General features: G+C 39.9%; 1 protein-coding gene and 1 non-coding gene across 2 annotated transcripts in view; both read left to right on the top strand.

The window, feature by feature from the left end:
• The window catches only part of SEC24D (SEC24 homolog D, COPII coat complex component), a 113137-nt gene that overhangs the window by 14939 nt on the left and 70304 nt on the right, over nucleotides 1-27894 (top strand). The window contains exons 4-7 of the mRNA XM_007172423.2: nucleotides 410-558; nucleotides 2136-2414; nucleotides 2691-2818; nucleotides 18540-18651. Of these exons, the coding sequence (XP_007172485.2) occupies nucleotides 410-558; nucleotides 2136-2414; nucleotides 2691-2818; nucleotides 18540-18651 (668 nt within the window). The remainder of the gene's footprint in view (nucleotides 1-409; nucleotides 559-2135; nucleotides 2415-2690; nucleotides 2819-18539; nucleotides 18652-27894) is intronic.
• On the top strand, nucleotides 8381-8453 carry TRNAD-GUC (transfer RNA aspartic acid (anticodon GUC)). The gene has a single exon. It is a non-coding gene; the product is annotated as a tRNA-Asp (tRNA).

The following is a 27894-nucleotide window of genomic DNA, read 5'->3' as shown; positions in this document are numbered from 1 at the left end:
CATGATTCGTTTTGAGCTCACATTGAGGTTAATTAAAGATTTAGTGTGTAAATGTGTAACTGCTATATTTAAAATGGATAACCAGCAAGGACCTACTGTTTAGCACAGGGACCTCTGCTCAGTGTTATGTGGCAGCCTGGATGGGAGGTGAGTCTGGGGGAGAATGGACACATCTATATGTATGGCTGCGTCCCTTTGCTGTGCACCTGAAACTATCACAACGTTATGAATCGGCTATACTCCAATATAAAATAAAGAGCTAAAAAATAAATAAAAGATTTAGTGTATAATATCCGTCATTTTCCTAGTGCCACTAGATGGGCTGATTTAATTTTACAAGTTACTGACATTTGTTGTATGTCATTTGCATATGAGACTGTATGACATTATCACCCCTTTTCTCTCTCAGATTTCCTGGCCCCCCACCTGGCAACAGTGCGGCCCCCTCCTATGCACCATACCCACCCTCTACACAGTCGTCTTACCCAAGTCCGGTGTCCACTTCATCCGTCGCCCAGCTGGGCACTCAGCTCAGTGCTATGCACGTCAACAGCTATGGTAACAATTTCATTATTCACGCTCATTGACTGTCTTGTCTCATGAGTATTTTTACTAAGAAAGGTTTTCTTCAAATTCAAAATAGACATGCCTCTGGCATACCGTATTGAAGTAGTGTTTGGACATTTTCATGTAAATCATCTGTATTATGTATGGCAACAATTACTTTTTTCCAAATCATGCTGCCATTTATTTCAAGATAATTGAAGGACCCTCAGAATACCTTACGTTCAACACCAGATCAATAAGGAACAAAAAATGCTGACTTCACAAATAAACATTAGACCAGTGAAATTATTTTAAGAAATGTGAGGGTAGTTTAACCCTGTGTTTATTATGAGGCCCCCAAATCAAAAATATAGTACTCTTTGTTTCACAGTGCTTTTTTTTGTTGTTGTTGTTTTTAATATAAATTTATTTATTTATTTATTTAGGCTGCGTTGGGTCTTTGTTGCTGCGCGTGGGCTTTCTCTGGTTGTGGCGAGCGGGGGCTACTCTTCGTTGCAGTGCATGGGCTTCTTGTTGCGGTGGCTTTTCTTGTTGCAGAGCACAGGCTCTAGGCGCACGAGCTTCAGTAGTTGCAGCACGTGGGCTCAGTAGTTGTGGCTCGCGGGCTCTAGAGCACGGGCTCAGTAGTTGTGGCACATGGGCTTAGTTGCTCCATGGCATGTGGGATCTTCCCGGACCAGGGCTCAAACCCATGTCCCCTGCATTGGCAGGCGGATTCTTAACCACTGTGCCACCAGGAAAGCCCCACAGTGCATTTTAATTCTGCATTTAGATCATGGGAAGAATGGAAGCTCAGATGCCGTGGGACAGAAAAGAGAACAATAGGAGAGAAAACAGTTACAGTACTGAGATGAGCATCAATAGCAATGCTGTATAAGAGCCATAGAAATTTTCACTGGAACAACAGCATAGTCAGCCATTTATCTTGATGACAAATGTTTTCATTACTTAAAGTTAGTTTCTTAAAAGTATCAGTCAAAAACCCCCTCAGAGTATTTCTTTTTACTGGTTTCAAAATGGCTAAGTCTCCAAAGCAGCAGCAGTGCAGTTTCACATAATCAAAGAAAGGAAAAAATAATCTGGTTTCACGATTTCCAGTATGATTGGATAGAATTTTAGTGGCCCATCCCTTCTCCTTGGTTATTTCTACCTACTTCCAAAATCCATTCGATCAAGTCAAGCACAGGATACAAATAATTTATTGACTTGAGTGAATAATGCTTGTCACGCAAAAGAAGTTTTTTCTTCTGTATGATTTTCCTGTATTCTGTACCAGATAAAATTCCTTAATTAATGCCATGTGTCATGAAAAGTGAATGCAACTGAGTTAAAATTTATCCTACTAATTTTCTATCATTATAAATGTTGCTCCACTTGTATACAATACTCCAAATAGCATTTGTGTCACTTTCTGAATGATGATTTCATCTTGTGGGGGAAAAAAATGTGACTTGTACGGGTGCCTTCTTGCTTTATTCTGAAAAAGAAGTGTCCCTGTTGTATACGTGGTAGAAGTTAAAGTGTTGAGAAGTGTGGCATTTAGGTGGGCTGGTCTTTTTCTGGCCTAGGTTCGGGCATGGCTCCCCCCAGCCAGGGCCCCCCTGGCCCTCCAGCAGCAGCAGCAGCATTCCAGGGTCCTCCACGGTCTTCGCAGCCATCCATCTTGCAGCCTGGATCTCAGGTTCTCCCACCACCACCCACTGCACTAAACGGCCCCGGTGCCTCACCCTTGCCTCCATCAACGCACAGACAGGACGGGCTCCCCGGGCCTGCTCCTCCGAACGCCCAGTACCAGCCCCCGCCTCCTCCAGGACAGACCCTGGGCCCTGGATATCCTCTGCAGCAGGGTAAGGTGGGAAGGGCTCAGAGGAAGGCCTTGGGTCCCCTGGGGGTACCCTTAATTGGGAATCAGATTTGTTCCTATGTTACTAGGCATCTATCACTTACTGTTTTTGAATGGTGTGGCAAGTGCAAAGTAAAGGCGAACTGTAAATATTCACGTTTAACTCCCTGCCTTTATGAAAAATGCAAGGTGCTTGACTGAACAGTATAATATTGTCAGTGAGCCCTACATCTGGGTTTGGGGATTATAATCATTTCTTTTTAAAATTTTTTCCACGCAGCCAACTATGGCCCCCAGATGGCAGGTGCACAGCTCTCCTACCCAGGAGGCTTCCCCGGAGGTCCTGCACAGATGGCGGGTCCACCGCAGCCCCAGAAGAAGCTGGATCCTGACTCTATCCCCAGCCCAGTAAGTGCTCTTCTCACTCTCACAGTCTACCTAACAAAGAACCATTCTTCATTCATTGTTCTCAGAAACTCTGCAGTTTGTTAGCATTTATCCTGTCCTTTATTGTCAAAGCACAATACCCATCACGTGGATAAGGCTTGCTTCCTTCTGTGTATGTATGGGGGTGGTGAGGGTGGGTTATGGCATACCAGAGGTCTCCATGAGAGAAACAGCCTGTGCAGATTTTTTTTTGGTATCACATAAACTTGGCAGTATCTATTGATGTTTATATTCACATATATTGGCAGTATGTATTGATATTTAATGAGTAATTAGTAGTAAGAGTATATTCTATATAAAAATGCTATTTTAAGAAACTAAAGGACCCTTTTCAGGATACTCATAGGAGTACAAAGTATTTGGCATATTTTAACAAACTGTTTTAACTAAAATTAGAGCTGTAGCTTAATTCTCCTCCACCCAAGTGATTTTCTTTGGAGAATTACTTTTTAGTAACTGTATCAGTCGGCTTTTATTAGGTTAATCTGCATAACAAACACTCCCCAACTTGGCTTACATCCACAAAGATTTATTTATCACTTAGGTTACATGTACGCTGCAGTAGCTGCAGCTTGGTTTTAGATTCTGCTCCATATGCCCTTATCACTCCAGAATCTTTTTTTTTTTTTTTAAATATTTATTTGGTTGCACCAGGTCTTATTTATTTATTTATTTTTATTTTTATTTTTGGCTGTGTTGGGTCTTCGTTTCTGTGCGAGGGCTTTCTCCAGTTGTGGCAAGCGGGGGCCACTCATCATCGCGGTGCGCGGGCCTCTTCACTATCACGGCCTCTCTCGTTGCGGAGCACAGGCTTCAGACGCGCAGGCTCAGTAGCTGTGGCTCACGGGCCCAGTTGCTCCGTGGCATGTGGGATCCTCCCAGACCAGGGCTCGAACCCGTGTCCCCTGCATTAGCAGGCAGATTCTCAACCACTGCGCCACCAGGGAAGCCCATCACTCCAGAATCTAAGGTGAAAGGGCACCCCTTATCTGGGACATGTATTCTCATGGCAAAGAGAGAAAAGGAGGAAAACTGGTCAAAAGGTGCAATAGCTGTTAAAGCTTCCAGTCAGATGTGGTACATGTCACAACCACACACATGCCCTTGGCTGAGACAAGTCATATAACAAAGTCTGATGTCAATGGGGGAGGGACGTAAACACTTCCCTCAGAAGAAACTGCAAGTCTTACGGCTTTGAGCAGGGATATAAAGTCCTTTGGAATAAGAATGAAATTGTCTGCAGTTAACTTGCATCTTTGAAGTGGTTCTATAAACATGAGTAGAAAAAGTTAGAGACTAAGGAGCACTAAGAGGTATTATATTTCATGTATATATATATATATGTATATATGTATGGCCTAACTTTTGCATGTAACAAACCCTCAGCAAACTTAGTAGCTTAGAACCACTATTTATTAATGCTCGTGAGTCAGTAGGTCCTCTGGGCTGGGCTTGACTGATTTTGGCTGGGCTTGCTTTGTGCATCTGGGGTCAGCTAGAGGCTTGGCTGGAGCCCATGTGGTCTAGGATGGTCTATGAGTTTTCTGCGGTTGCTATAATCAAGTACCATAACCTGGGTGGCTTAAAGCAACAGAGATTTATTCTCTTACAGTTCTGGAGGTCATAAGTCTGAAATCAATGTGTTGGCATTGGCTGTCTTCCCTCCAAAGGCTCTGTGTGAGACTCCATTCCTTGTTTTTTCCAGCGTCTGGTGGCTCCAGGTATTCCTTGGCTTGTGGCCGCATCATTCCAATCTTTGCCTCTGTTGTCACATCACCTCCCCCTCTTCTCTGTGTCTTTTCCTCCGGGTGTTGATCTCGGAACTCCCTGTGCCCCTCTCATAAGTTTCAGGTGATTCCAGTTGGGGCCCACCCAGATAATCTAGGATAAGCACTATCTCTCAAGATCCTTAATTTAATCAATTCTTTTGCTATATGCAGCGTTAGTCACAGGTTTCAGGGATTAGGACATGGATGTATCTTTTTGGGGGGCTATATATTCAGCCCACTATAAATGGTATCATTCATGCATTTGGTATTTGTTACCCATCTGTTAGCTGGGGATGATTGAGTCCTGTCACCAAGCAGGATAGCCTAGCTTTGGCGGTGCCAGAGATCCAAGAGGGAAAGTAGGAATATGCAAGGCCTCCTGAGGATGGTCTGCAGTGTTCTCTAATCCAAAGCAAGTCCCAAGACCACCCCAGAGTCAAGGCGCAGAAAAATAGACCCTGCCTCTGGATGGGAGGAGCAGCAAAGTCCTTAAAAACGGCATAGGTATAGGGAGGGGTGGAGGATTTTGGCTATTTTTTAAAATACAAACTTGAAGATTTGTGATAAAGTATCTGATGCTATGTTAGAAATTAAATTTTAATAACTCTTAGTGCCCTTATTGATGATCATATTACCAGCCATTACTTTTCTAGTTTAATATTATTTGATTATTCCAGTTGAAGAAGTATCATGTATTTACATGATTTACATTTTGACTTCCTGTTTCTCTGCTTGTATATAACATCTACAGACCCTTTGGGTCGTTCCACTTCATTCTCTGATGTTTCTAGCTCCTGGTTCATTGTTAGTTAATCTCTCCAGTACTGTTTCTGTTACAGTTATTGGCAATTTTACTATCCATCTGTAGAAACTTCCATTTCTCTGGCCTCTCAATTCTTGATCTTATTTTCTTCCAATGTTCTTTGTATCTACCTCACTTACTCCTATCATTACCAGTGACTGTACACCTTCAAAGTCTCAGTTGAAAGCATCCCATCCTCCAACCACTGCCTTCTATCTTTTCAGCTCATTCCCTTTAGGACTCAAACGTCAATAATAATTCACCCACCAGGATTTACAACCTACCACTTTTTCTTGACTCACGCCACCTTCATCTTTGCACTTCTCCTATGCAGCTTATATTATGTGATCCATGATTATAAATCTGTCCCTTGCATCTTCTACCCTGAACTCCTTTGCCCCCTCCCTCCACTGCATTCACCTAGAAAATTCCCATTTGTTGTTAAACCAACTCTCCACCTACTCCATGCCTGCACCCCAGATGCTGAAGGCAACTTGAGAAAGATGCCCACCGCACTTACTGTTCTCACTTTGAATTCATAACCACTAAACGAAAGTGAACCTTTAGTTGTGTGTTTCTAAAACCTGACTGCACAGAATAATAACTGGTGGAGCATTTAAAATTATTGATGCCTTGCTCCCAGCCCCCCAAATTATGATTTAATTGTACTGGGCATTGGAATTTTTCAAATTTCCTCTGTTAATCCTAACGTGTAGCAAGTTTGGAGACCATCACCCAACTCCGCTGACCCTCCCATTTTCCTGGATGACTATCATTCCTTCTCTCTTGAAACTCCTAACACTACTTTTTCCTTTTCTGACTCTTTAATGATAACCTGCTCCTTATGACACTGAGAAAATAGAAGAAATCCAAAGAGAACCTCTGCATGTTTCATTTCCACATCTCGCTGCATCTGTGCTCATTTTATCCCTCTTCCTCCTGTTAGTGTGGATAAGCTTGTCCATACTCCTGACCAAGGCCATCACCTCCACTTGTGCCCTAGAATCCATCTCTACACCCTTTCAAGAACAGCCCTCCAGAAAATGTCCCCTGTATTAGAGTTCTCCAAAAAACAGAACCAGTAGGATATATGTCTATATATGGAAATAAATTTATTTTAAAGAATTGGTTTACTCAGTTGTTGGAGACTGGCAAGGCCAAAATCTGCTGGGCTGGCCAGTGCGCTGGAGACACAGGAAGAGCTGATGTAGCAGCTTGACTCTGAAGGCATCTGAAGCAGACTTCCCTCTTCCTCAGGGAGACCTCGGTATTTTTCTCTTAATCCTTCAACAGGTCAGAAGAGGCCTGCCCACACTGTGGAGGATACTCTGCTTCACTCAAGGTCTGCTGATTAAATGTTAATCGCATTTAAAAAAATACCTTCACAGAAAGATCTAGACTGGTATTTGAAACTGAGTACCATGGCCTAGCCAAGTTGACACATAAAATTAACCATCACATCTCCTCTCTGCTGCATTATCTTTACTTATTTGAAGATAAACTTCAGTTTTTCTCTGTCTCGATCATTCTCATCAGAATATAAACCTCCCGAAATACCTCTTATTGTTAATGAAAGAAGCCTCCTTTGTCCCTTCCCCATATCTATCCAGTTTCCTCCCCATTTTGTGGCTCTCTTTTACAGCAAGAAATCTCTAGAAGGGTTGCCTTTACCCACTGTCTTGGTTCATCTCCTCCTATTCCCTCCTGAACCTGTTCCAGTTTAGATCTTATCACTACAACCCCACTAATACTATGCTTGTTCAGGTCTCCAGTGACATCCCATTTCCAAATCTTGTGGCCAATTCTCAGATCTGCTCTGTCTTGACCTGTCAGCAACAGATTTGATACATCTGTTCATTCCATCCTCCTTGAAACACCTTTTCAGTGGGGTTACCGTGTCCCCAGCACATAGTGCCCAGTACATAGTATGCACTCATATTTGTTGAACGAATGAATGTTAACAATAAAAGCAATGAGCAGTATATTGTATCATTCATCCAAGACCCTTAAAATACACACATACAAATCAGTCCAATATTATTTTATCTTAAGAGTAATGGCAACACCACCCACTCGTTTACATCTCTGCTTGTTTCACTGGTGGCTCTTTCCTGTCTCCTTCGTTGGTTTCACCTCATCTTTGCAACCTCCTCATGTTAAAAGTGTCCCAAAGTCTTTGGACCCGTCCCTTTCTCCATCGACATTAACTCTCTAGTCAGCTCTACTCGAAGTGTGCTTCTAGGACGGCACATGAATATTGGCTGGAGCAACCAAAATGTCCATCAGCAGATGACTAGATAAGATGTGGTACATATATACAGTGGAATACTACTCAGCCATAGAAAGCATAAAATAATGCCATTTGCAGCAATATGGATGGACCTAGAGATTATCATAGTAAGTGAAGTAAGTCAGACAAAGACAAATATCATATGATATTACTTATATGTGGAATCTAAAATAGGATACAAATGAACTTATTTATGAAACAGAAATAGACTCACGGACATAGAAAACAGGTTTATGGTTACCAAAGGGGAAAGGGGATGGGGGAGATAAATTAGGAGTTTGGGATTAGCAGATACAAACTAATATATATAAAATAGATAAAGAACAAAGTCCTACTGTATAGCACAGGGAACTATAGTCAATATCCTGTAATAAACCATAATGGAGAAGAATATAAAAAAGAATATATATATATGTATAACTGAATCACTTTACACCAGAAACTAATGCAACATTGTAAATCTACTATACTTCAATAAAAAATTAAAAACAAAGCAAAACAAAAAAAACATTGGCTTGGAGCTTAATAGAAATGCATGTTCTCAGGCTCCACCCCAGACCTGAATCAGAATCTCTAGGAATGGGGCCCTGGAATCTGTTTTAACAAGCTCTTCAGATGGTTCTTAGGCACACTAAGGTTTGAGAAGTACCACTTTAGGGAATTCCCTGATGGTCCAGTAGTTAGGACTCCACACTGTCACTGCTGAGGGCCCGGGTTCAATCCCTGGTCAGGGAACTATCATCCCACAAGCCACACAGCACGGCCAAAAAATAAATTTAAAAAAACCCAAAAAACAATAACAGAAAAACCCAAAAACGTGGCCCGAGAAGTACCGCTTTCGATGACTCATTCTCATGGCTTTAAATGAGAACGTAGATACTCCTAGTCAAGACCTTTTCCTTGAAATCCAGATTGCAACCCCATTCTTCCAGGTCCTCTGGCCAAAAAAACTTGGAGTCATCCTTGATTCTCTCTTTCTCACATATCTCACATTTAGTCCTTTAGCTAATTCCATTGCTTCTGCCTTTTGTGCTCATCCTGGTCCAAGCCTCTACCATCTGTACCCACCTGGATTATCGTAAGAGCATCCTAACTGGTCTCCCTGCTATTCTAGTCTGCACAGCAGCCAGAGTGATGCTTTCATATTCTAAGTCAGATGATGTCACGGCTTATAACAAACCCTCCAATACTCCTCTAGTTAGAAACCAAAGTTCTTACAAAGGCCTGCAAGACCCTACCGTATTTGCCACCCCTGACACCGCCCACCCCCTGCCCTGCACCCCCCTCACACACACACAGACACACACACACACGCACGCCACTCTGACCTGGTCTCTTACCACTCTTCTCCATCACTTTGCTTTGCGTCACACCAGCCTCCTTGTTATTCCTCAGCCACGCCAAGCGTACTTCTGCCTCAAGGCCTTTGCACTTGCAGTTTCCTCTGCCTAGATTCTCCTCCCCTTCATACATACGGGGCATGGCTCAATCCTGCATTTCCTTCACGTCCTCATTGCTCATCCCCCATCTCACTGGCACCCCATCCATATCACTTCATATCCACAGCACTTACTACCTGACATAGGATGTATCTTATTTATGCATTTATATATCGCCTGTCTTCCATACTAGAATGTCAGCTCCAAGAGGTCAAGGATTTGGTTTTGTTCACTACTGTGCCCCTAACACATAGAACAGGGCCTGGTACAGAGTATGGGCTCACATATTTGTTCAGTGAATGAATGTTAACAACAAAAGCAATAAGCAGTATGGGATGTGATTTATTCAAGACCCTTAAAATATACACATATAAGTCAGTCCAATATTATTTTTATCTTAAAAGTAATAAAATAGCAATACCAGATGGAGCCTGTTTTTATATTCTTATTACCAGAGTAGGATGCTTTTGCTAACTAAATTAATTCTTCCTTCTGGAAAGAAAGATGTGAAATCATGTTTACCGAACTCCTGTTGCATTCCAGTCCTGAGCTAAGTGCTCACTACAACTCTTTTGGGTGGTGGTCTCAGCCATATTTTGGAAGTGAGGACACTGGTATCACCATCAGACTCTTCCTCACTCTTTGTATCAGCAGGAGGATTATTCAGCAGTTGAGATCTTCCTATTCTCCTCTTTCTCTTACCATGCCCAAGTGCAAATAATTCTGCTTTAAGCAGCCTGCCTTAGATGTGTGCATGCATCTTATTATCTTGTCTCTCCCTTATCCTTTTTGTTCATTTATCTCAAGAGAATCACTTCCTTTTTTTCTCTTTCCTGATTCTATTTTATGAAACTAGAATACTCTGTTCATAGCAGATATGTGTGAAAGTAATTCTAGTGGCGGAAAAAGAGATCTATACATTTTGATGTAGCATTGGCATTATCAGGAGTCACTGTCACCAAATTTGAAACCCTTTAAGAACTGAGACACAGTCACAATCTCTATTGAAATTTCTGTGTTTTGTTTTATCTCTAAGCTGTTTTCCGAGAATATGGATTTGAGGTAAAAAAAAAAAAAAAACCAAAAAAACCCCTGTATTTTTAGAAATTACTAGAACTGTTTGTTATATTTCTTACTCCTACTCCCTTTGTAGTATTCTAGCCAAGATGTGAATTAATTTAGAAATGTAATTACCACCAATGACATTGTTTCTTTGGAGGCAGTGCTTTGTGAGTTGCAAATGGCTAATTTAAAATAAACTTTTTGGAAGTAGAGTCTATCTGAAGACTGAGAGCTGCCTATGTTCAATATATAGATTATTATGACTTTTACCTCACTTTCGTATTTGACACTTCATTGGTTGACATGATGACAGTAAATGTAAACTACTCCAGTTTTGAATGAACCAGATGAACCTTGTGGTTGAAATGTAGAGTATAATTACAGTGTTTTGATTTTTCTGTTTGCTTCTTGTCTCTGCCCATGGTAGCTTTTAGTCTCATTTGTATCTTATAGTAGTTGTGTTTGGAGCATATTCTATATCCTTAATTTAATAAGAATTCAAATCCTATGAAATTAAAAAGACAGAAATGCATGGATTTAAAAGCAGGCTAAATCTGTCTCTGATACGCTGTAAAAACCAATGATATCAATGCCAGCTGGGGCCTGGATTGGATGAGATGGGAAGGGAAAATGGAGCAGGTAACATTTCAGAGCTTGGGGGAAGACAATTTTCATATTATTAGTAGTTTCTTTTTTTTTAATTGAAATACAGTTGATTTACAATATTGTGTTAGTTTTAGATGTACAGTAAAGTGATTCAGTTATACATATATATATTTTTTTCAGATTCTTTCCCTTTATAGGTTATTATAAGATATTGAATATAGTTCCCTGTGCTATAAACACAACAGTAAATCCTTGTTTATCTATTTTATATATAGTGGTGTGTATATGTTAACCCCAAACTCCTAGTTTATCTCCTGCCCCTTCCCCTTTGGTAACCATAAATTTGTTTTCTGTGTCTGTGAGTCCGTTTCTGTTTTGTAAATAAATTCATTTGTATTATTTTTTAGATTCCACATATAAGTGATATCATGTATTTGTGTTTCTCTGTCTGACTTACTTCGCTTAGTATGATAATCTCTAAGTCCATGCACATTGCTGCAAATGGCAATATTTCATTCTTTTTTATGGTTGAGTCATATTCCATTGTGTATATACGTGTGTGTGTGTGTGTGTGTGTGTGTATACACACGCACCACATCTTCTTTATCCACTCATCTGTTGATAGACACTTAGATTGCTTCCAAGTCTTAGCTATTGTAAATAGTGCTGCTATGAACGTTGGGGTGCATGTATCTTTTTTAATTAGTTTTCATCTTTTCCAGGTATATACTCAGGAGTGGCATCACTGGATCACGTGGTAGCTCTATTTTTGTTTTTCTGAGGAAACTCCATACTGTTTTCCATAGTGGCTGCACCAATTATATTCCCACCAACAGTGTAGGAGGGTTCCTTTTTCTCCACACCCTCTCCAGCATTTATTATTTGTAGACTTTTTGATGATAGTAATTCTGACCAGTGATACCTCACTGTAGTTTTGATTTGCATTTCCCTAATAATTAGTGATGCTGAGCATCTTTTCGTGTGCCTTTTGGCCATCTGTATGTCTTCTTTGGAGAAATATCGATTTAGGTCTTCTGCCCATTTTTTGATTGGGTTGTTTGTTTCTTTGATATTGAGCTGTATGAGCTGTTTGTATATTTTGGAAATTAATCCCTTGTCAGTCACATCGTTGGCAAATATTTTCTCCCAGTCCATAGGTTGTCTTTTTGTTTTGTTTATGGTTTCCTTTGTTGTGCAAAAGCTTTTAAGTTTGATTAGGCCCCATTTGTTTATTTCTTATTTTATTTCTTTTGCCTTGGGAGACTGATCTAAGAAAATATTGCTATGATTTATGTTGGAGAATGTTTTGCCTATGTTCTCTTCTAGGAGTTTTATGGTGTCATGTCTTATATTTAAGTCTTTAAACCATTTTGAGTTTATTTTTGTATATGGTGTGAGGGAGTGTTCTAACTTCACTGATTTACATGAGGCTATCCACCTTTCTCAGCACCACTTGCTGAAGAGACTGACTGTTCTCCATTGTATATTCTTGCCTGCTTTGTTGAAGATTAATTGACCATGGGTGTGTGGGTTTATGTCTGGCCTCTCTACTCTTTTCCGTTGAGCCGTGTTTGGTTTTGTGCCAGTACCATACTGTTTTGATTACAGTAGCTTTGTAGGGTTGGCTGAAGTCTGGGAGGGTTATGCCTCCAGCTTTGTTCTTTTTTTTTTTTTTTTTTCCAGCTTTGTTCTTTTTCCTCTGGATTGCTTTGGTAATTCTGGGTTGTTTGTGGTTCCATATAAATTTTAGGATTATTTGTTCTAGTTCTATGAAAAATGTCATAGGTAATTTGATAGGATCACATTAAATCTGTAGATGCTTTGGGTAATATGGCCATTTTAACAATATTAATTCTTCCAATCCAAGAGATGGGATATCTTTCCATTTTACTTTCTCTTTCTGATATTTCATTATTAGTGTAAAGAAATGCAACAGATTTCTGTATATTAATCTTGTATCCTGCTACCTTCCTGAATTCATTTATTAGTTCTCATAGTGTTGGTGTGGAGTGTTTAGGGTTTTCTGTATAGAGTATTATGTCATCTGCATATAATGACAATTTTACCTCGTCCTTCTGATTTGGATACCTTTTATTTCTTTTTCCTGTCTGATTGCTGTGGCTAGGGCTTCCAGTACTATTTGAATAGAAGTGATGAGAGAGGGCATCCATGTCTTGTTTCAGAATTTAGCAGGAAGGCTTTCAGCTTTTCACTGTTGAGTATTATGATGGCTATGGGTTTGTCGTAAATGGCTTTTATTATGTTGAGATATGTTCCCTCTGTACCCACTTTGGTGAAAGTTTTTTATCATGAATGGATGTTGAATTTATCAAATGCTTTTTCTGCATCAGTTGAGATGACCATGTGGTTTTTGTCTTTTGTTGATATGGTCTGTCACATTGATTGATTTGCATATGTTGAACCATCCTTGTGACCCTGGAATGAATCCAACTTGATCATGGTGCATAATCCTTATTATGTGCTGGATTCAGTTTGCTAATATTTTGTTGAGGATTTTCGCATCTATATTCATCAAAGATATTGGCCTTTAATTTTCTTTTTTTGTAGTGTCTGTCTGGTTTTGGTATCAGGGTGATGGTGGCTTCATAGAATGACTTTGGGAGTGTTCCTTCCTCTTCAGTCTTTTGGAAGAGTTTGAGAAGGATAGGTATAAGTTCTTTGTATGTTTGGTAGAATTCCCCAGTGAAGCCATCCAGTCCTGGAGTTTTGTTTGCAGGGAGTTTTTTTAAAAGTTACAGATTCTATTTCACTTCTAGTGATTGGTCTGTTCATATTATCTATTTCTACTTGACTCAGTTTTGGCAGGTGGTATGTTTCTCGATATTTGTCCATTTCTTCTAGGTTGTCCAATTTGTTCACATATAACTTCATAGTATTTGCTTATGATTTTTTGTATTTCTGTGGTATTGGTTGTTATTTTTCCTCTTTCATTTTTTATTTATTTTTTAAATTTATTTATTTTCCTTCTTGGTGAGCCTGGCTAGAGGTTTGTCAATTTTGTTTGTCCTTTCAAAAAGCGAGCTCTGGTTTTATTGATTTTTTTCTTTTTCTTTTTTTTCTTTTTTGGATCTCTAGTTTATTTATTTCCTCTTTGATCTTTATTCTTTCCTTCCTTCTGCTCACTTTGGGTTTTGTTTGTTCTTTTTCTGATTCTTTTAATTGGTAGTTTAAGTTGTTTATTTGAGATTTTTCTTGTTTTTTGAGGAAGTCCTGTATTGTTATGAACTTTCCTCTTAGAACTGCTTTTGCTGCATCCCATAGGTTTTGTATAGTTGTGTTTTCATTGTTGTTTGTCTCGAGGTATTTTCTGATTTCCCCTTTGATTTTATTGTTGACCCGTTGGTTCTTTTATTAGCATATTGTTTAGTTTCCATGTAATCATTTTTTTTCTCATTTTTCTTTCTGTGGTTGATTTCTAGTTTCATACCATTGTGGTCAGAAAAAAATGCTTGAAATAATTTCTATCCTCTTAAATTTGTCCTAGTATGTGGTCTGTCCTAGAGAATGTTCCATGCATGCTTGAAAAGAATGTGCATTCTGGGTTTTTTGGATGTAGTGTGCTGTAGATATCAATTAAGTTCAACTACTCTGTTGTGTGATTTAGGATCTCTGTTGCCTTATTGGTTTTCTTTCTAGAAGATCTGTCCATTGATGTCAGTGGAGTGTTAAAGTCTCCTACTGTTATTGTATTCCCCTCAGTTTCTCCCTTTATGTCTGTTAGTATTTGTTTTATGTATTTAGGTGCTCCTATATTGGGTCCATATCTGTTAACCAGTGTAATATCCTCTTCTTGTATTGATCCTTTTATCATTATATAGTGTCCTTCTTTACCTTTCTTTATGGCCTTTGTTTTAAAGTCTATTTTGTCTGATATGAGCATTGCTACCCTTGCTTTCTTGCCATTTCCATTTGCATGAAATATCTTTTTCCATCTCCTCACTTTCAATCTATGTATGTCTTTCACCCTAAAGTGGGTCTCTTGTAGGCAGTATATTATAGGTTCTTGGTTTTTTTTAATCCAATCTTCCACTCTGTGTCTTTTGATCAGAGCATTTAGTCCATTGACATTTAAAGTAATTATTGATAAGCATGTATTTATTTTGCCATTTTAAACCTTGTTTTGCAGTTTATTGTGTAGTTCTTCTTTGTTCCTTTCTTCTTTTTGTTTTTCTTTTGTGACTTGGTGGTTTTCTTTTGTATTATGCTTAAGTTCCTTTCTTTTTGTTTTTTTGTGAACCTATTGTATGTTTTTGATTTGTGGTTACCCTGGTTTTCAAGCATGTTAACCCATAACTATTTCTACCTTCTTTAGACTGATAGTCATATAAGTTCAAATACATTCTAAAATATCTACATTTTTTATGCCCCTCCCCCACATCTTGTGATTTTGATGTCCTATTTTACATCTTCATGTTTATTTTTTTTGCTGTTCATTATAGTTATAACTGCTTTTATAAAAATTTTCTTGCTGGCTTATTTAAGTGATCTTCAATCTTTTTATATATTTGCCTCTCCTATTGTGTTTTTCCCTTTCCTATAGATTCTTGCTTCCTTTCTGCTTAGAGAAGACCCTTCAATATTTCTTTTAGGTTAGGTTTAGTATTGCTATATTCTTTTAGTTTTTGCTTGTCTGAGAAATTCTTAGTTTCTCCTTCTATTCTAAAGGATAATCTTCCTGTGTAGAGCATCCTAGGTTGCAGGTTTTTCCCTTTCAGGACTTTGAATGTATAATGCCACTCCCTTCTGGCCTGCAACATTTCTGCAGAGAAATCAACTGATAACCTTATGGGGGTTCCCTTGTACTGACTCTTTGTTTTTCTCTTGCTGCCTTTAGAATCCTCTCTTTATCCATTTTAATTATGTTATGTCTCACTGTGGGTCCGTTTAAGTTCATCTTGTTTGGGACCCTCTGTACTTCCTGTACCTGGATATCTGTTTCCTTCTTAGGTTTGGGAAGTTTTCAGCCATAAATTCTTCAAATACATTTTTGATCCTCTTGTCTCTCTCTTCTCCTTCTGGGACCCCTATTGTATGTATGTTGGCATGCTTTGTATTATCCAGTAGATCTTGTATGTTCCTTTAATTTTTTTTTTTTTTTTTTTTACATTTGTCTTCCTGTCTGCTGTTCTGATTGGGTGATTTCTATTATTTATCTTCCAGATCACTTATTTGTTCTTCTGCATTATTTGGTCTGCTATTCATTGCCTTTAGCTTGGTGTTTATCTTGGCAATTGAGTTGTCTAATTTTGATTGGTTCCTCTATAGTTTCTAGTTCCTTGTTACAGTGACCTGCATTTCTATAGATAAATTTTCTTAATTCCTTCAGCATTTTTATTACCTCGTTTTTGAACTTGGGATCTGGTAGACTGGAGTTGTCTTTTTCATTGTTTATTCTTTCAGGGGGTTTCTCCAGTTCTTTTAATTGGAAGTAGTTCCTCTGCTTTTTCATTTTACTTAAGTTTCTCTGGCTCTATGAATTTAGGAGAAAGTTATCTACTGTGGTCTTGAAGGGCTTTTTTTATGTCCGAGTGTCCTTGTGTAGACTGTGTGAGTCCAGTATTTTTGATATAAGGGCTGTTTTTAGTATGGATGTCTGCCACGTCTTTCCTCAGAGTGTGCTGGCTGTTGTCCCCTTGATATGGGGTGTGTTTGGTGTTGTGGTGACCAGAGCCTGCACTGGATGTTGGGTGGGGCCTCCTCTTCGTTATGTGGTTGTCACAGCCCTGTCATGGGCAGGGTCAGCTCCCCAGCTGTTGTAGTAGAAGCCCCTAGATCTGGTTCTAAGCTGTGATGTGAGATAGGTGGGACTGGAGTGCTCCTGCTGGGAAAGGAGGTGCTGCATATTCCTCCCCAGGGGCTTTCCACTGCAGACATGCAATTCTGTGAGGATTCTGTGACGCCACCCACCACTGCTGGTGTGCCCCCTGGACCTTGCCCCACTGTGGGAGCACTGATAATTGGCTGGGATGTCAGCCCCACCTCTGGTGTGTGCCTGCTGCCAAAGCCCACTGCCACCAGAGGCATGACCTGCCATGAGCATGCTGATAATGGGGCTTGTGTGGTGGACCTGTGCTCCATCTTGCGCACACCAACAGCGGCGTCCCCGACCACACTCCAGACCCCTCGGGCTGCCTCTGGGCAGCCAAACTGAGTCCCCTCCCTGGGTCTGTCCACTGAAGCTTATGTTTCAAGACCCAGCCACTGTGCACACCAGCAGGCACATGTCTCGGGCTAGGAAGTGGGACAGCATGGCAGCCCTCAGAGCCGGTCCCTCTCTATGCTGCCTACCAGCAAGCCAGAACCTACACACTCCTCCCGAGCAAAGTCCAGGCCTCTCCAACTCCCTCTCTGTCCCGGCAGACCTCCCAGCAGAGGAAGGAGGTTCCCAGGGTGAGAGAACCTTTCCTCCTTCACAGCTCCCTCCCACGGGCACAGGTCTCATCCCGATGGGATCCTTCTTGCAGCTTTGATCTTGTGCCAGCTTTCAGTTGGTATCCTCTGAGAATTCTTGCACATGTAGATGTATATTTGGTGTGTTTGTGGGAGGAGGTGAGCTCCACATCCTTCTGCTCTGCCATCTTGACCTCCCCTCACACTAGTAGTTTCATTAGGACCACAAAAACGCCGTGTCCTCCAAGGCTGCATGTTGCAGTCGGGGCACTCATCTCATTTCTCCCCCTTTTTCCCTCTTTTTACTGCCTCCTTTATTTATTTATTTTTTTATTTTATCCCCTTATCTCTTGTCACTCTTATCCTATAAAGAAAGAAGTGAGGGCAGGGAGAAGATAAAGAGGAAGAGAAAGATCCTTTTATTATTAGAATTCCTTCTTAACTCCACGCAACTAGATTTTGCTCATTATTTTAATCCCTAGACAGTTACAACAGAAAGACAATGTTTTGTCTCTATAGTCTTCATCAATAAATGTTTCAGTAGAGAAATATAAGATGTTTCCAAATTAAAGGACAAAACGTAAGGGGACTTCCCTCGAGGTCCAGTGGTTAAGACTCTGAGCTTCCAATGCAGGGGGCACGGGTTCAATCCCTGGTTGGTTGGGGAACTAAGATCCCATGTGCCGTGAGGCACAGCCAAAAAAAAAAAGAAATTAGGGACTTTTGTTTCTTCTCATGTCTATATGATAGGCAAAAATCATATGGGAACAAGATATTGTTTGTTTCTTATGTCTCAAGAAGCAGGGGTGTGGTGGAGGAAACTTGAAAGGCAGATTGAAGATCAAGAGGGATTTGAGGAGAAAAGTTAAGTCTTCATCAGCTTATATATTTTGAATCATTTCTTCTGAATTTATTTTTAGCCTTTTAGAGTTTTCTTTAACTTCAAAAAGTATTTTCTTTTTTAAAGAAAAAAGGTATTTTCAATTTCTTATCCTATGAGAATCTTTTCCCAAAAAACTCTTATCTATGGGCCCAAGAAACAAATTGAATAAAAATAGAGTTCCCCAAAAGATCAGGTCAGAGCTCAAGAGCATTAGAGAATAGAACTTGGAAGCTACTGGCATAAAGTTGTGAAAGTAAGCAAAAGTGGGACTGAAGACATGGTGGGTTCTCAATGAGAGTTTGATCTGAAATGAGCTGAAAGGATTTAGAAAATGCCTTTGTGTGTGTGTGTGAATAGTGTGAGGGGAAGATTGGGAAGTCTTAACTTACTTTAACTTGCTCTTGATCTCTTATTTATCAGATCCAGGTGATTGAGAATGACAGAGCCACCAGAGGGGGACAGGTTTATACCACCAACACCAGAGGCCAGATCCCTCCCCTGGTCACTACAGATTGTACGATACAAGACCAAGGTATTTCTTTTCAGTTACGGTTTTGACTGAGGTCTTAGTATTTCTCACATTTTTTAAGCAAATACATTGATACCCTTCAATAATGCTGTCACTGATGGGCAATCCCTTTATAGCTGGTTAACAGGAACTAATTTGCCATTAATCAAGTAAAGAGAAGGTACTGTCGTCTGAGTTCTACTGTATTCTCTGCTTGTAAAAATCTAGAGAGTTTCTGGTGAGATACAGTGCAATGTATCAATTTCAGAAAATTTTAAATTTTAATATATGTATTTAAAATTGTTCATGCCCTACTTTGGTTTAATTTATTTACTACAGTGGAAACCTGGCAGGATGACATGAGCAGAGCAGTAGGGGATTGAATACTTGAGTCAGCAGACCTGGTTCTAGTCCCAGTGACATTTTTTTCAGCAGGTCCTTTAACATTTGGGGTTCTGGTTTCCTACTTTTAAACTGGGATGAAGAGAGGCTGAGCTCTGTCTCTGCTGACTCTGTCCCATGTCTGCTATCAGTTTCATATATCTGTCAAGCCTCGTGCAGGTTTGATCTTTCCGGGAATATATTATTCTGTTATTTATGGCAAGTTAAAATATAGCCTGATGAGATGTGGCGTCTCAGATTCTGAATAAACCCTTTTAACGGGTCATATACTCAATCCTGGAAATATAACATTGGTATACAGGCAATCGTGTTGTCTCATCTCAAAGTTGTCAAGCCACCAGTTTCCAGATGGGGCTCCCCTCTCTTCAGTCCCTCCTCTGTGCTGCCTTCGGCACTGTCCTTATAGGGCAGGCAGCACAGTGAGGCAGAAAGAGCTCTGATTGGGAGCCTCACACGCCTGCACGCAAATCCAGGGTCTCTTCCTTAGTGTCCTGAGCTCTGCTTATCCCACCTCTCCGAACCTCAGTGCCGCCCGCTGTAAGATGTTAGGACTAAGACCTGCCCTGCAGGGGCAGTGTACAGGTCAGAGATGACTCGTGTGTGCGTGTGTGCATACGTATGTATGTTTATATGTATGTAGGGGGCTTGACATGTAGAAGGGGTTGATGTAAATCACACAGGATGTTACTGTTATAGGTATTAATATTAAGACACACTTCAGATTACTTCATTTCCTATTCTAAAAATAATTTGTTCCTGACCACTTACAGAATCCATCCAAACTTGTCAAATGAATTCACATTTGTTAAGCGCTTAGGACCTGGTATATAATAGGTTGAGCTATATGAAATTACTGATTTTTTTTCTATTATTGTTGACCTACAAAAATGGCAATTTCATTTCAACCTAATAGTAAGTGTTACGTTCATGTTTTTAATATTTATTTATTTGTTTATTTAATATTTTCGTTTGAGGCACTTTACAGACCTAAAGAATATTCCTTACCAGCCTCGTCTCTCACCTGTTTCTTCCTCTGCATCTGCCTCAGCCATACCAAACTCATCCCCTTCCCCTCCTGTCTCTGATTCTCACTTTGTACTATTTTCTCTGCAACAGACTGGGGACTGTGTTTTGTTCGCTGTTGTACCCCTAGAAATTCACCTGGTATCTAGAATATAATGGTTGCCCAACAAATACCTATTGAATAAATGAATTCGGTATATATAACTTTCACCTTTCTAGTTGGGAAATTCTTAGTTCTTCTAAACTCAATTTAATTTTTTCTTCAAAATCTCCTACAGTTTCTTCCCCCACAGTGCTTTGTATTCACTTCTTTCATAGCTCTTGTTCCATTAAATTTTACTGTGCTTTGGGTCTGTCTTTCCCACGAGACTATGAGCTACGTAGGAGCAGGATCGTACTTGTTCATTCATTCATTCACTCATTCAGCAAATATTTATTCAGTACCTATTACCAATGTGGTTAATATTTATTAAGTGCTTGCTATGCATTAAGATGGTCTTCTAAACACTTTATGTGGGTTAATTCACTTAATCCCCCCTGTAACTTAATGAGATAAGTATTAATATCATTCTCATTTTACAGAATGTGAAACGGAGGCACAGAATGCTTAGGTAACTTACGCAAGATATGCAGCTAATGGGAAGCAAAGCTAGAATTTGAACCCTAGCATTCTGATGCTAGAGCCCATGCTCTTAACCACTCACCTACTGCCTCTATTCAGAAATAAAAGCCACAGTTCTATCCTTAAATGGGTGTACCATCTGGCAGGGAAAAAGAGATAACTTAGTATTAATTAAACTGTTATAATAGCAGGATAAAAGGAGTATTGCTGTGGGAACTTAAATGTCAGGTAACAAACCCAGCCTGTCCTGCTGGAGTGGGGACAACTAAGCTGGGTTTCAAGTGGGCAGGTGTAAACCGGAACAAAAGTGGAGACGTTGGGAGAGGAAAAGGTTGCCAGGCAGCGGAGTGGACATGCTAAGGTTTGGCAGTGGGAGAGAGTGTATGTGTTAAGGAGCAGCATGTGCAGAGTTTTTTGTTTTTTGGTTTTTTTTTTGAACGTGGAGGTGATTTTAGTATTGTGGTTAAATACACATACAATAAAATTTGCTGTGTTAATAATTTTTAAGTGTACAATTCAGTGACATTAATTACATTCACAGTGTTGTGCACCATCGTGATTATCCATTTCCAGAACGTTTTCATCAACCTGCACTGAAAGTCAGTACCCAATAAACAATCACTCCGCCAGCCCCTGGTATCTCGTATTCTACTTTCTGTCTCTATGAATTTGCCTGGTCTAGGTGCCTCACATAAGTGGATTCATACAGTATTTGTCCTTCTGTGTCTGGCTTATTTCACTTAGCATAATATTTTCGAAGTTCGTCCGTGTTGTAGCATGCATCAGAATTTCATTCCTTTTTAGGGCTGAATGATATTCACTTTTATGTATATGCTGCATTTTGTTTATCCATTTATGTTTTGAAGGACATTTGGGTTGTTTCCATCTTTTGACTACAGTGAATAGCCATAGCTATGAACATTGGTGTACAGGTATCTCTTTGAGTTCCTGCTTTCAGTTCTCTTGGGTGTATACCTAGGAGTGGAACTGCTGGGTCATATGGTACGTGTAGGGAAAGAGTATGAGGAAGAAGCAGAAAGAGAAGGAAAGACTAGGATGGCAGGGTCCAGATCATTATCATCTCTCCATAGCCTGCAGCCCAGCCCTTGGCAAAAAGAAAGAGCTGCCTGGCATGGAGGGAGCCCTGAAGTCGGCCCAGTCCCATCCCATTTGCTGTAAAGCCCCTTCCTCTAGCCTGGGTTATTTGCTAATACTTATTAGTAGGCTTTTTTTTTTTTTTTTTAAGAAATTCACGTTCGTTTATTTATTTATTTATTTATTTATTTATTTATTTATTTATTTATGACTGTGTTGAGTCTTCGTTTCTGTGCGAGGGCTTTCTCTAGTTGCGGCAAGTGGGGACCACTCTTCATCGCGGTGCGCGGGCCTCTCACCATCGCGGCCTCTCTTGTTGCGGAGCACAGGCTCCAGACGCGCAGGCTCAGTAATTGTGGCTCACGGGCCCAGTTGCTCCGTGGCATGTGGGATCTTCCCAGACCAGGGCTCGAACCCATGTCCCCTGCATTGGCAGGCGGATTCTCAACCACTGCGCCACCAGGGAAGCCCAGTAGGCTTTTTTTTAATTTATTTTTTTTTAATTGAAGTATAGTTGATTTACAATATCATGTTAGTTTCAAGTGTCCAGCAGAATGATTCAGTTTTATATAGATTCTTTTTCAGATTCTTTTCCTTTATAGGTTATTACAAAATATTGAGCGGAGTTCCCTGTGCTATGCAGTAGGTCCTTGCTGATTATCTATTTTATACATAGTAGTGTGTATATGTTAATCGCAACCTCCTAATTTATCCCTCCCCCACCCTCCTTTCCTCTTTGGTTTCTTTTCTATGTCTGTGTGAGTCTCTTTCTGTTTTGGAAATAACTTCATTCCTGTCTTTTTTTTTTTTTTTTTTTTTTAGATTCCACATGTAAGGGATATCATATATCCCATGATATTTGTCTTTGTCTGGCTTACTTCACTTAGTATGATAATCTCTAGGTCCATCCATGTTGCTGCAAATGGCATTATTTCATTCTTTTTTATGGCTGAGTAATATTCCATTGTATAAATATACCACATCTTTACCCATTCATCTGTCGATGGACATTTAGGTTGCTTCCATGTCTTGGCTATTGTAAATAGTGCTGCAGTGAACACTGGGGTACATGTATCTTTTCAAATTATGGTTTTCTCCGGATATATCCCCAGGAGTGGAATTGCAGGATCATATGGTAGCTCTATTTTTAGTTTTTTGAGGAACCTCCATACTTTTCTCCATAGTGGCTGCACCAATTTACATTCCCACCAACAGTGTAGGAGGGTTCCCTTTTCTCCACACCCTCTCCAGCATTTATTATTTGTAGACTTTTTGATAATGGCCATTCTGACTGGTGTGAGGTGATACCTCATTGTAGTTTTGATTTGCATTTCTCTAATAACTAGGGATGTTAAGCATCTTTTCATGTACCTTTTGGCTATCTGTATGTCTTTGGAGAAATCTCCATTGAGATCTTCTGCCCATTTTTTTGATTGGGTTGTTTGTTTGTTTGTTTGTTTTTGATATTGAACTGCATGAGCTATTTGTATATTTTGGAGATTAATCCCTTGTTGGTCACATCATTTGCAAATATATTTTCTCCCATTCTGTAGGTTGTCTTTTCATCTTGTTGATGATTTCCTTTGCTGTGCAAAAGCTTTTAAGTTTAATTAGCTCCCATTTGTTTATTTTTGTTTTGATTTCCATTACTCTAGGAGATGGATTGAGAAAGATATTGCTGCAATTTATGTCAAAGAGTGTTCTGCCTATGTTTTCCTCTAGGAGATTTATAGTATTCAGTCTTACATTTAGGTCTTTAACCCATTTTGAGTTTATTTTTGTGTATGGTGTTAGAGAATGTTCTAATTTCATTCTTTTACATGTAGCTGTCCAGTTTTCCCACCACCACTTATTGAAGAGACTGTCTTTTCTCCATTGTATATTCTTGCCTCCTTTGTCGTAGATTAATTGACCATACGTATGTGGGTTTATTTCTGGGCATTAGTAGACTTCTTAGGATGTAGCCCAAGGATCTCAGACACACACAGAAATTCACAGATATAAATAAAGTATAGAAACAGAAGGAACCTTGGACTTCGTTTGGTGTGCTCTCTCACTTTACAGACGTGAGGGCACTAAGGCCCAGAGAGGTTAAGTGATTCGCCCAGGGCCACACAGCTGATTAGTGGCAAAGCCAGTGAAGAGAAACACCTACTTCAAGAATATTACTCCTTTGCCTTTGGCTGCAGGATCTAATTTAAGACTCAACTTGTCCTTTGCTTCTGTACTTCTGCCCATCCTACAAGACCCTGTTCAAGCACTGCATCCTTTGTGTAGTCACCTCTGATCCATGTGGCAGACTCATTGCCTCCCTTGGGTCACTTCATTATCGATTTGCTCTTCTGTGATACTTACCAGCCATGTTGTAATTATCTGTTTTATTATTATTCTCTTCTACCAGACCTTGAAGCCAGAAGCTTCATTCTGTCCTATCTCTAAGCTTCTGGCATGGGGATTGGCTTCATAAATATTTGTTGAAAGAATAACTTATTGAATGTTTTTAGTCAGATTATCCCATAAGTTTCTTTATTAAGCATATTAGGAATTTTGGCTCTTAATTACCAAGGTTGCTAAATTATCTACTATAACCTTACCTTTCATGCCCCACTTCTGTATACTGGCTTAAAAAACAAATTCTTCATTGCTTTTTTAAAATTTTATTCTTTGTGTGCATTATCTTCTTGTAACAAGTTCATTTAGTCACCTTCACGAGCTCATTCATATGCATATTTCACTGTAAAAGATAAGTTTTTTAAAGATAACAAATACTCAATTTCAATATATTATTGGAAATGTTGAGTAGTGAAAATTGAGTACAATGAAAAAATACACTTTAAAATATTCAAAAATTCTTATTTCCCACTGTGTGTAACTTTGTGTGATGATGATAATGACGAAGATTTTATCTAAGTTATATGACATATACAATAATAGGGGTTCAAGCATATTTACATTTACTACCTAATATTGGATTGGCCAAAAAGTTCCTTCGGGTTTTTCCTGTAACATATAGAAAAACCCGAACGAACTTTTGGGCCAACCCAATATTTCTTCTTCTATTCTGGTTGCCAAAACTCTTGTTTTACCCTGTGTTAGTAGTCACCTGGATTCTTACAGCAATGGACCCATCTACCTGTCTCTGATCTTTTTTCCTGCTCCCAGAAGCTATCCAGTACATTTTGAATAGATTAATTTTCTTCAGGTATTTATTTGATCACATTGCTAAAAAATGTCCCATCATTGCCCCTGGGCAAACAGGATTGGTCTTAACTCCTCATCCAGAATTCAAGACCTGGACCCAACTTATCTGGGATGTTGTAGAGAATTGTGATAGGTTCTAATGCCACTTTTGCCATTTACTAACCCTTTGATTAAGGTAGGTCCCTTAACCTCGCAGTGTCTCAGTTTTCTCCTCTGTAAAATCGGGTCATAGGGTTATCAGTCTCATAGGCGACTGTGAGATGAAAGTGAATTTACATATAACAGTCTTAGAATAATGCCTAACCCATTGGCAGTTATTGTTATTATTATTATCCTTTTTGTTAGTACCACGTTTCTCCCTTTTCTCAGACCCTCTGCAGCAGAGCCCCTGAACTGGATTCAGCCTACAGTCATGTTAATTAATCATACAGAATAATTTGTTTCTATTTGAATTAGTTGCCATTATATAAAAATCAGAATATTTTATATAAAGATCCATATTTCTAGCTGGTCCCCCCAAAATGTAAAATGTGGCAGTAATAGATTGAAGATGAAAAGAAACTCACCTTTCTTAGATCCAGCCTTCTCCTCATTCTGGACCCACCTGTGCAGTGAAACATGGCCAGAGAAAGGCTCACAGCCACACTGCAGGGTCTCTTTAAACTCAGGACCATGAACTTCCCAGCACATTGTCCTTCCCAAGTCCTTTCGCTTTTCCACTCTCCTTAGTAACTGCTTCACACTCCCTTCTGAAACCGGTAACCTCCCATCCTTTCTTTCAGCTGCTCTTACTTCCTCCTTTCTGAGAAAAGTGCACAATCAGAAGAGAATTCTCACCATCACATCAACCCCCTGTTGTAATGTGTCCTCAGGCTCTGCCTTCCTGATTTGGCCATAAATGTGCTCCAGTTGTAAGCCAGCCTCTCCTGCTGTGCACTACTCAAGTGTATTGCTACCATAAGTTTCCCTTCTTTATTCTTATGTCATCAATATTTCCCCTTTTACACAAGTATTCCCATCTTTTAAAAACCCTTCTCCTATCTTAAAAAAAAAAAAATGTTCTCTTGATCCACTTCTTTTACCAGCTACCCCTCTTTTCTTTGCTCCCCGCCACAATAAAACTTGAAAGGACTGTTGCCAATTCCTCGCCTGCCTTTCTCTCTTAAACTCACTCTGGGCAGCGCCCCCCCCCCCCCACCGCACCCCCACTCCTCACTCCCCCGTTCCACCAAAATTCTCTCTTCCGGGTCTCCACCACCCTCCACGTTGATAAACCCAGCGGTCATGTTGATCTGGAGGTACCACCTGGCACAGATGCTCCTGCCTTTTCCTTGATGTGCTTTCTTCACTTCACCTCCAGCACACCCAGACTCCCTTGTTTTTTCCCTTCTCAGGCCTTTAGCTGATTTCTCCTTTTCCTCTGGCTTCTTTATGTTAAGAGGACCCAGGGCTCAGTCCTCGGTCGTCTTCTCTTCTCTGGCCACCGTGATTCCCTGGGTGGTTTTAATCTAGTTTTGTGGTTTCAAATACCATCTATATGCTAAGAACTCCCAAATGTGTATCTCCAGCTCAGCTTTCAGCCCAACACCAAGACTCATGTATCTAATTGCTTACTCAGCATCACTGTTTGATTGCTTAATAGATTTCCCAAAGGGACATGTCCAAACCCAGATTCCTGATCTCCACCCACACATCTGTTTAAAAAAAAAAAACAAAAAAACCCGTTCCCTTCCTGCAGCCTTTCTCTTTTCTGTTGGTGGCAACTTCATGCTTCTGATTCCTCAGGCCAAAAACTTTGGAGTCATCCCTAACCCTGTCCTTCTGTCATACCCCCCATCTTCACACCTCGTACATCATGCCCATCAACAAGTAAGCCACTGTACCTTCAAAATACGTCCAGAATCTGCTGCTCTCAGGCTGGTTCCTGCCGCCACCCTGTTTCTCACCTTGTTGCTGCACAGCCTCCAAACTGGTCTTCCTGGTTCTCCTGCCTATTACATTCCATCCTGAAAACCACAGGTAGAGTCAGCCGAAGTCCGATCACAACACCTTTCTGCTCAAAGCTTGGCAGTGTCTCCCCATTTCATTCAGAGTACAAGCCAGAGGGTTTTAAAATGGTTATCAAGCATCTAGCGAATCTGGCTTCTGTGACTTCTCTGAACTCCTCAACAGCTGCTGTGCCCCACTTGCCCCACTGTCAGGCTCCTGACATGCCTCTACCAGGCCAGGCACACCCTTCCCCCAGATACCTGCCAGATAAATCCCTTGCCACCTTGGAGTCTTTGCTCAAATGTTGCCTTGTGATGAAGACCAACTCTGTAACTATTTAAAATTGCGGTCTGCTTTCCACTGTGGCACCCCTTAACCAGAGATGCTTTTTTCATAGCATGTATCATCTTCTAAGGTCCTATATAATTTACTCATTTATTGAGTTTAATACTTATTGTCTGTGTCCTCTGCGAGAACATAAGCTCTGCAAGGAAGCACCTAGTCTAAAACTTAGTAGACACTCAGTAAATATCTGATGTTCTTTTGCCAAAATATGTTATAATTTAATTCAAAATTTATTTTAGATAAGTTATTCTGGTGATTTAAAAATATTCTTCATGCCATGGATATAGTTTTAATTCTCATGTATGCCTTGAAAAAAATATTTGGTCAGGAAACCTAATGTGTTTTTAAAATAGATTAAGGTGTTTAAGAAAACAGTATTTCTATTATTTAGAATTTTCATTTCTAAATTGAATTTCAAGTTTAGAAAAAAAAACTCATAGTCAAATGGAATCATATTTGACAAAGTATAACTTGCTGATGTGAAATGGCATACAAATACTTAACCTTTCCCATAGCAGCTGTATTGATAGAAGAGGATGAAGAAGAAATTTTATTCTTATGTTTTGTACCTTTGCTTTATTTCTCCCATT

The sequence above is a fragment of the Balaenoptera acutorostrata genome, chromosome 5, assembly GCF_949987535.1.
Source record: "Balaenoptera acutorostrata chromosome 5, mBalAcu1.1, whole genome shotgun sequence".
Lineage (NCBI taxonomy): Eukaryota > Metazoa > Chordata > Mammalia > Artiodactyla > Balaenopteridae > Balaenoptera > Balaenoptera acutorostrata.
Note: the sequence above shows the minus strand (reverse complement) of the source record. Positions and strands in the feature narration are given on the sequence as shown.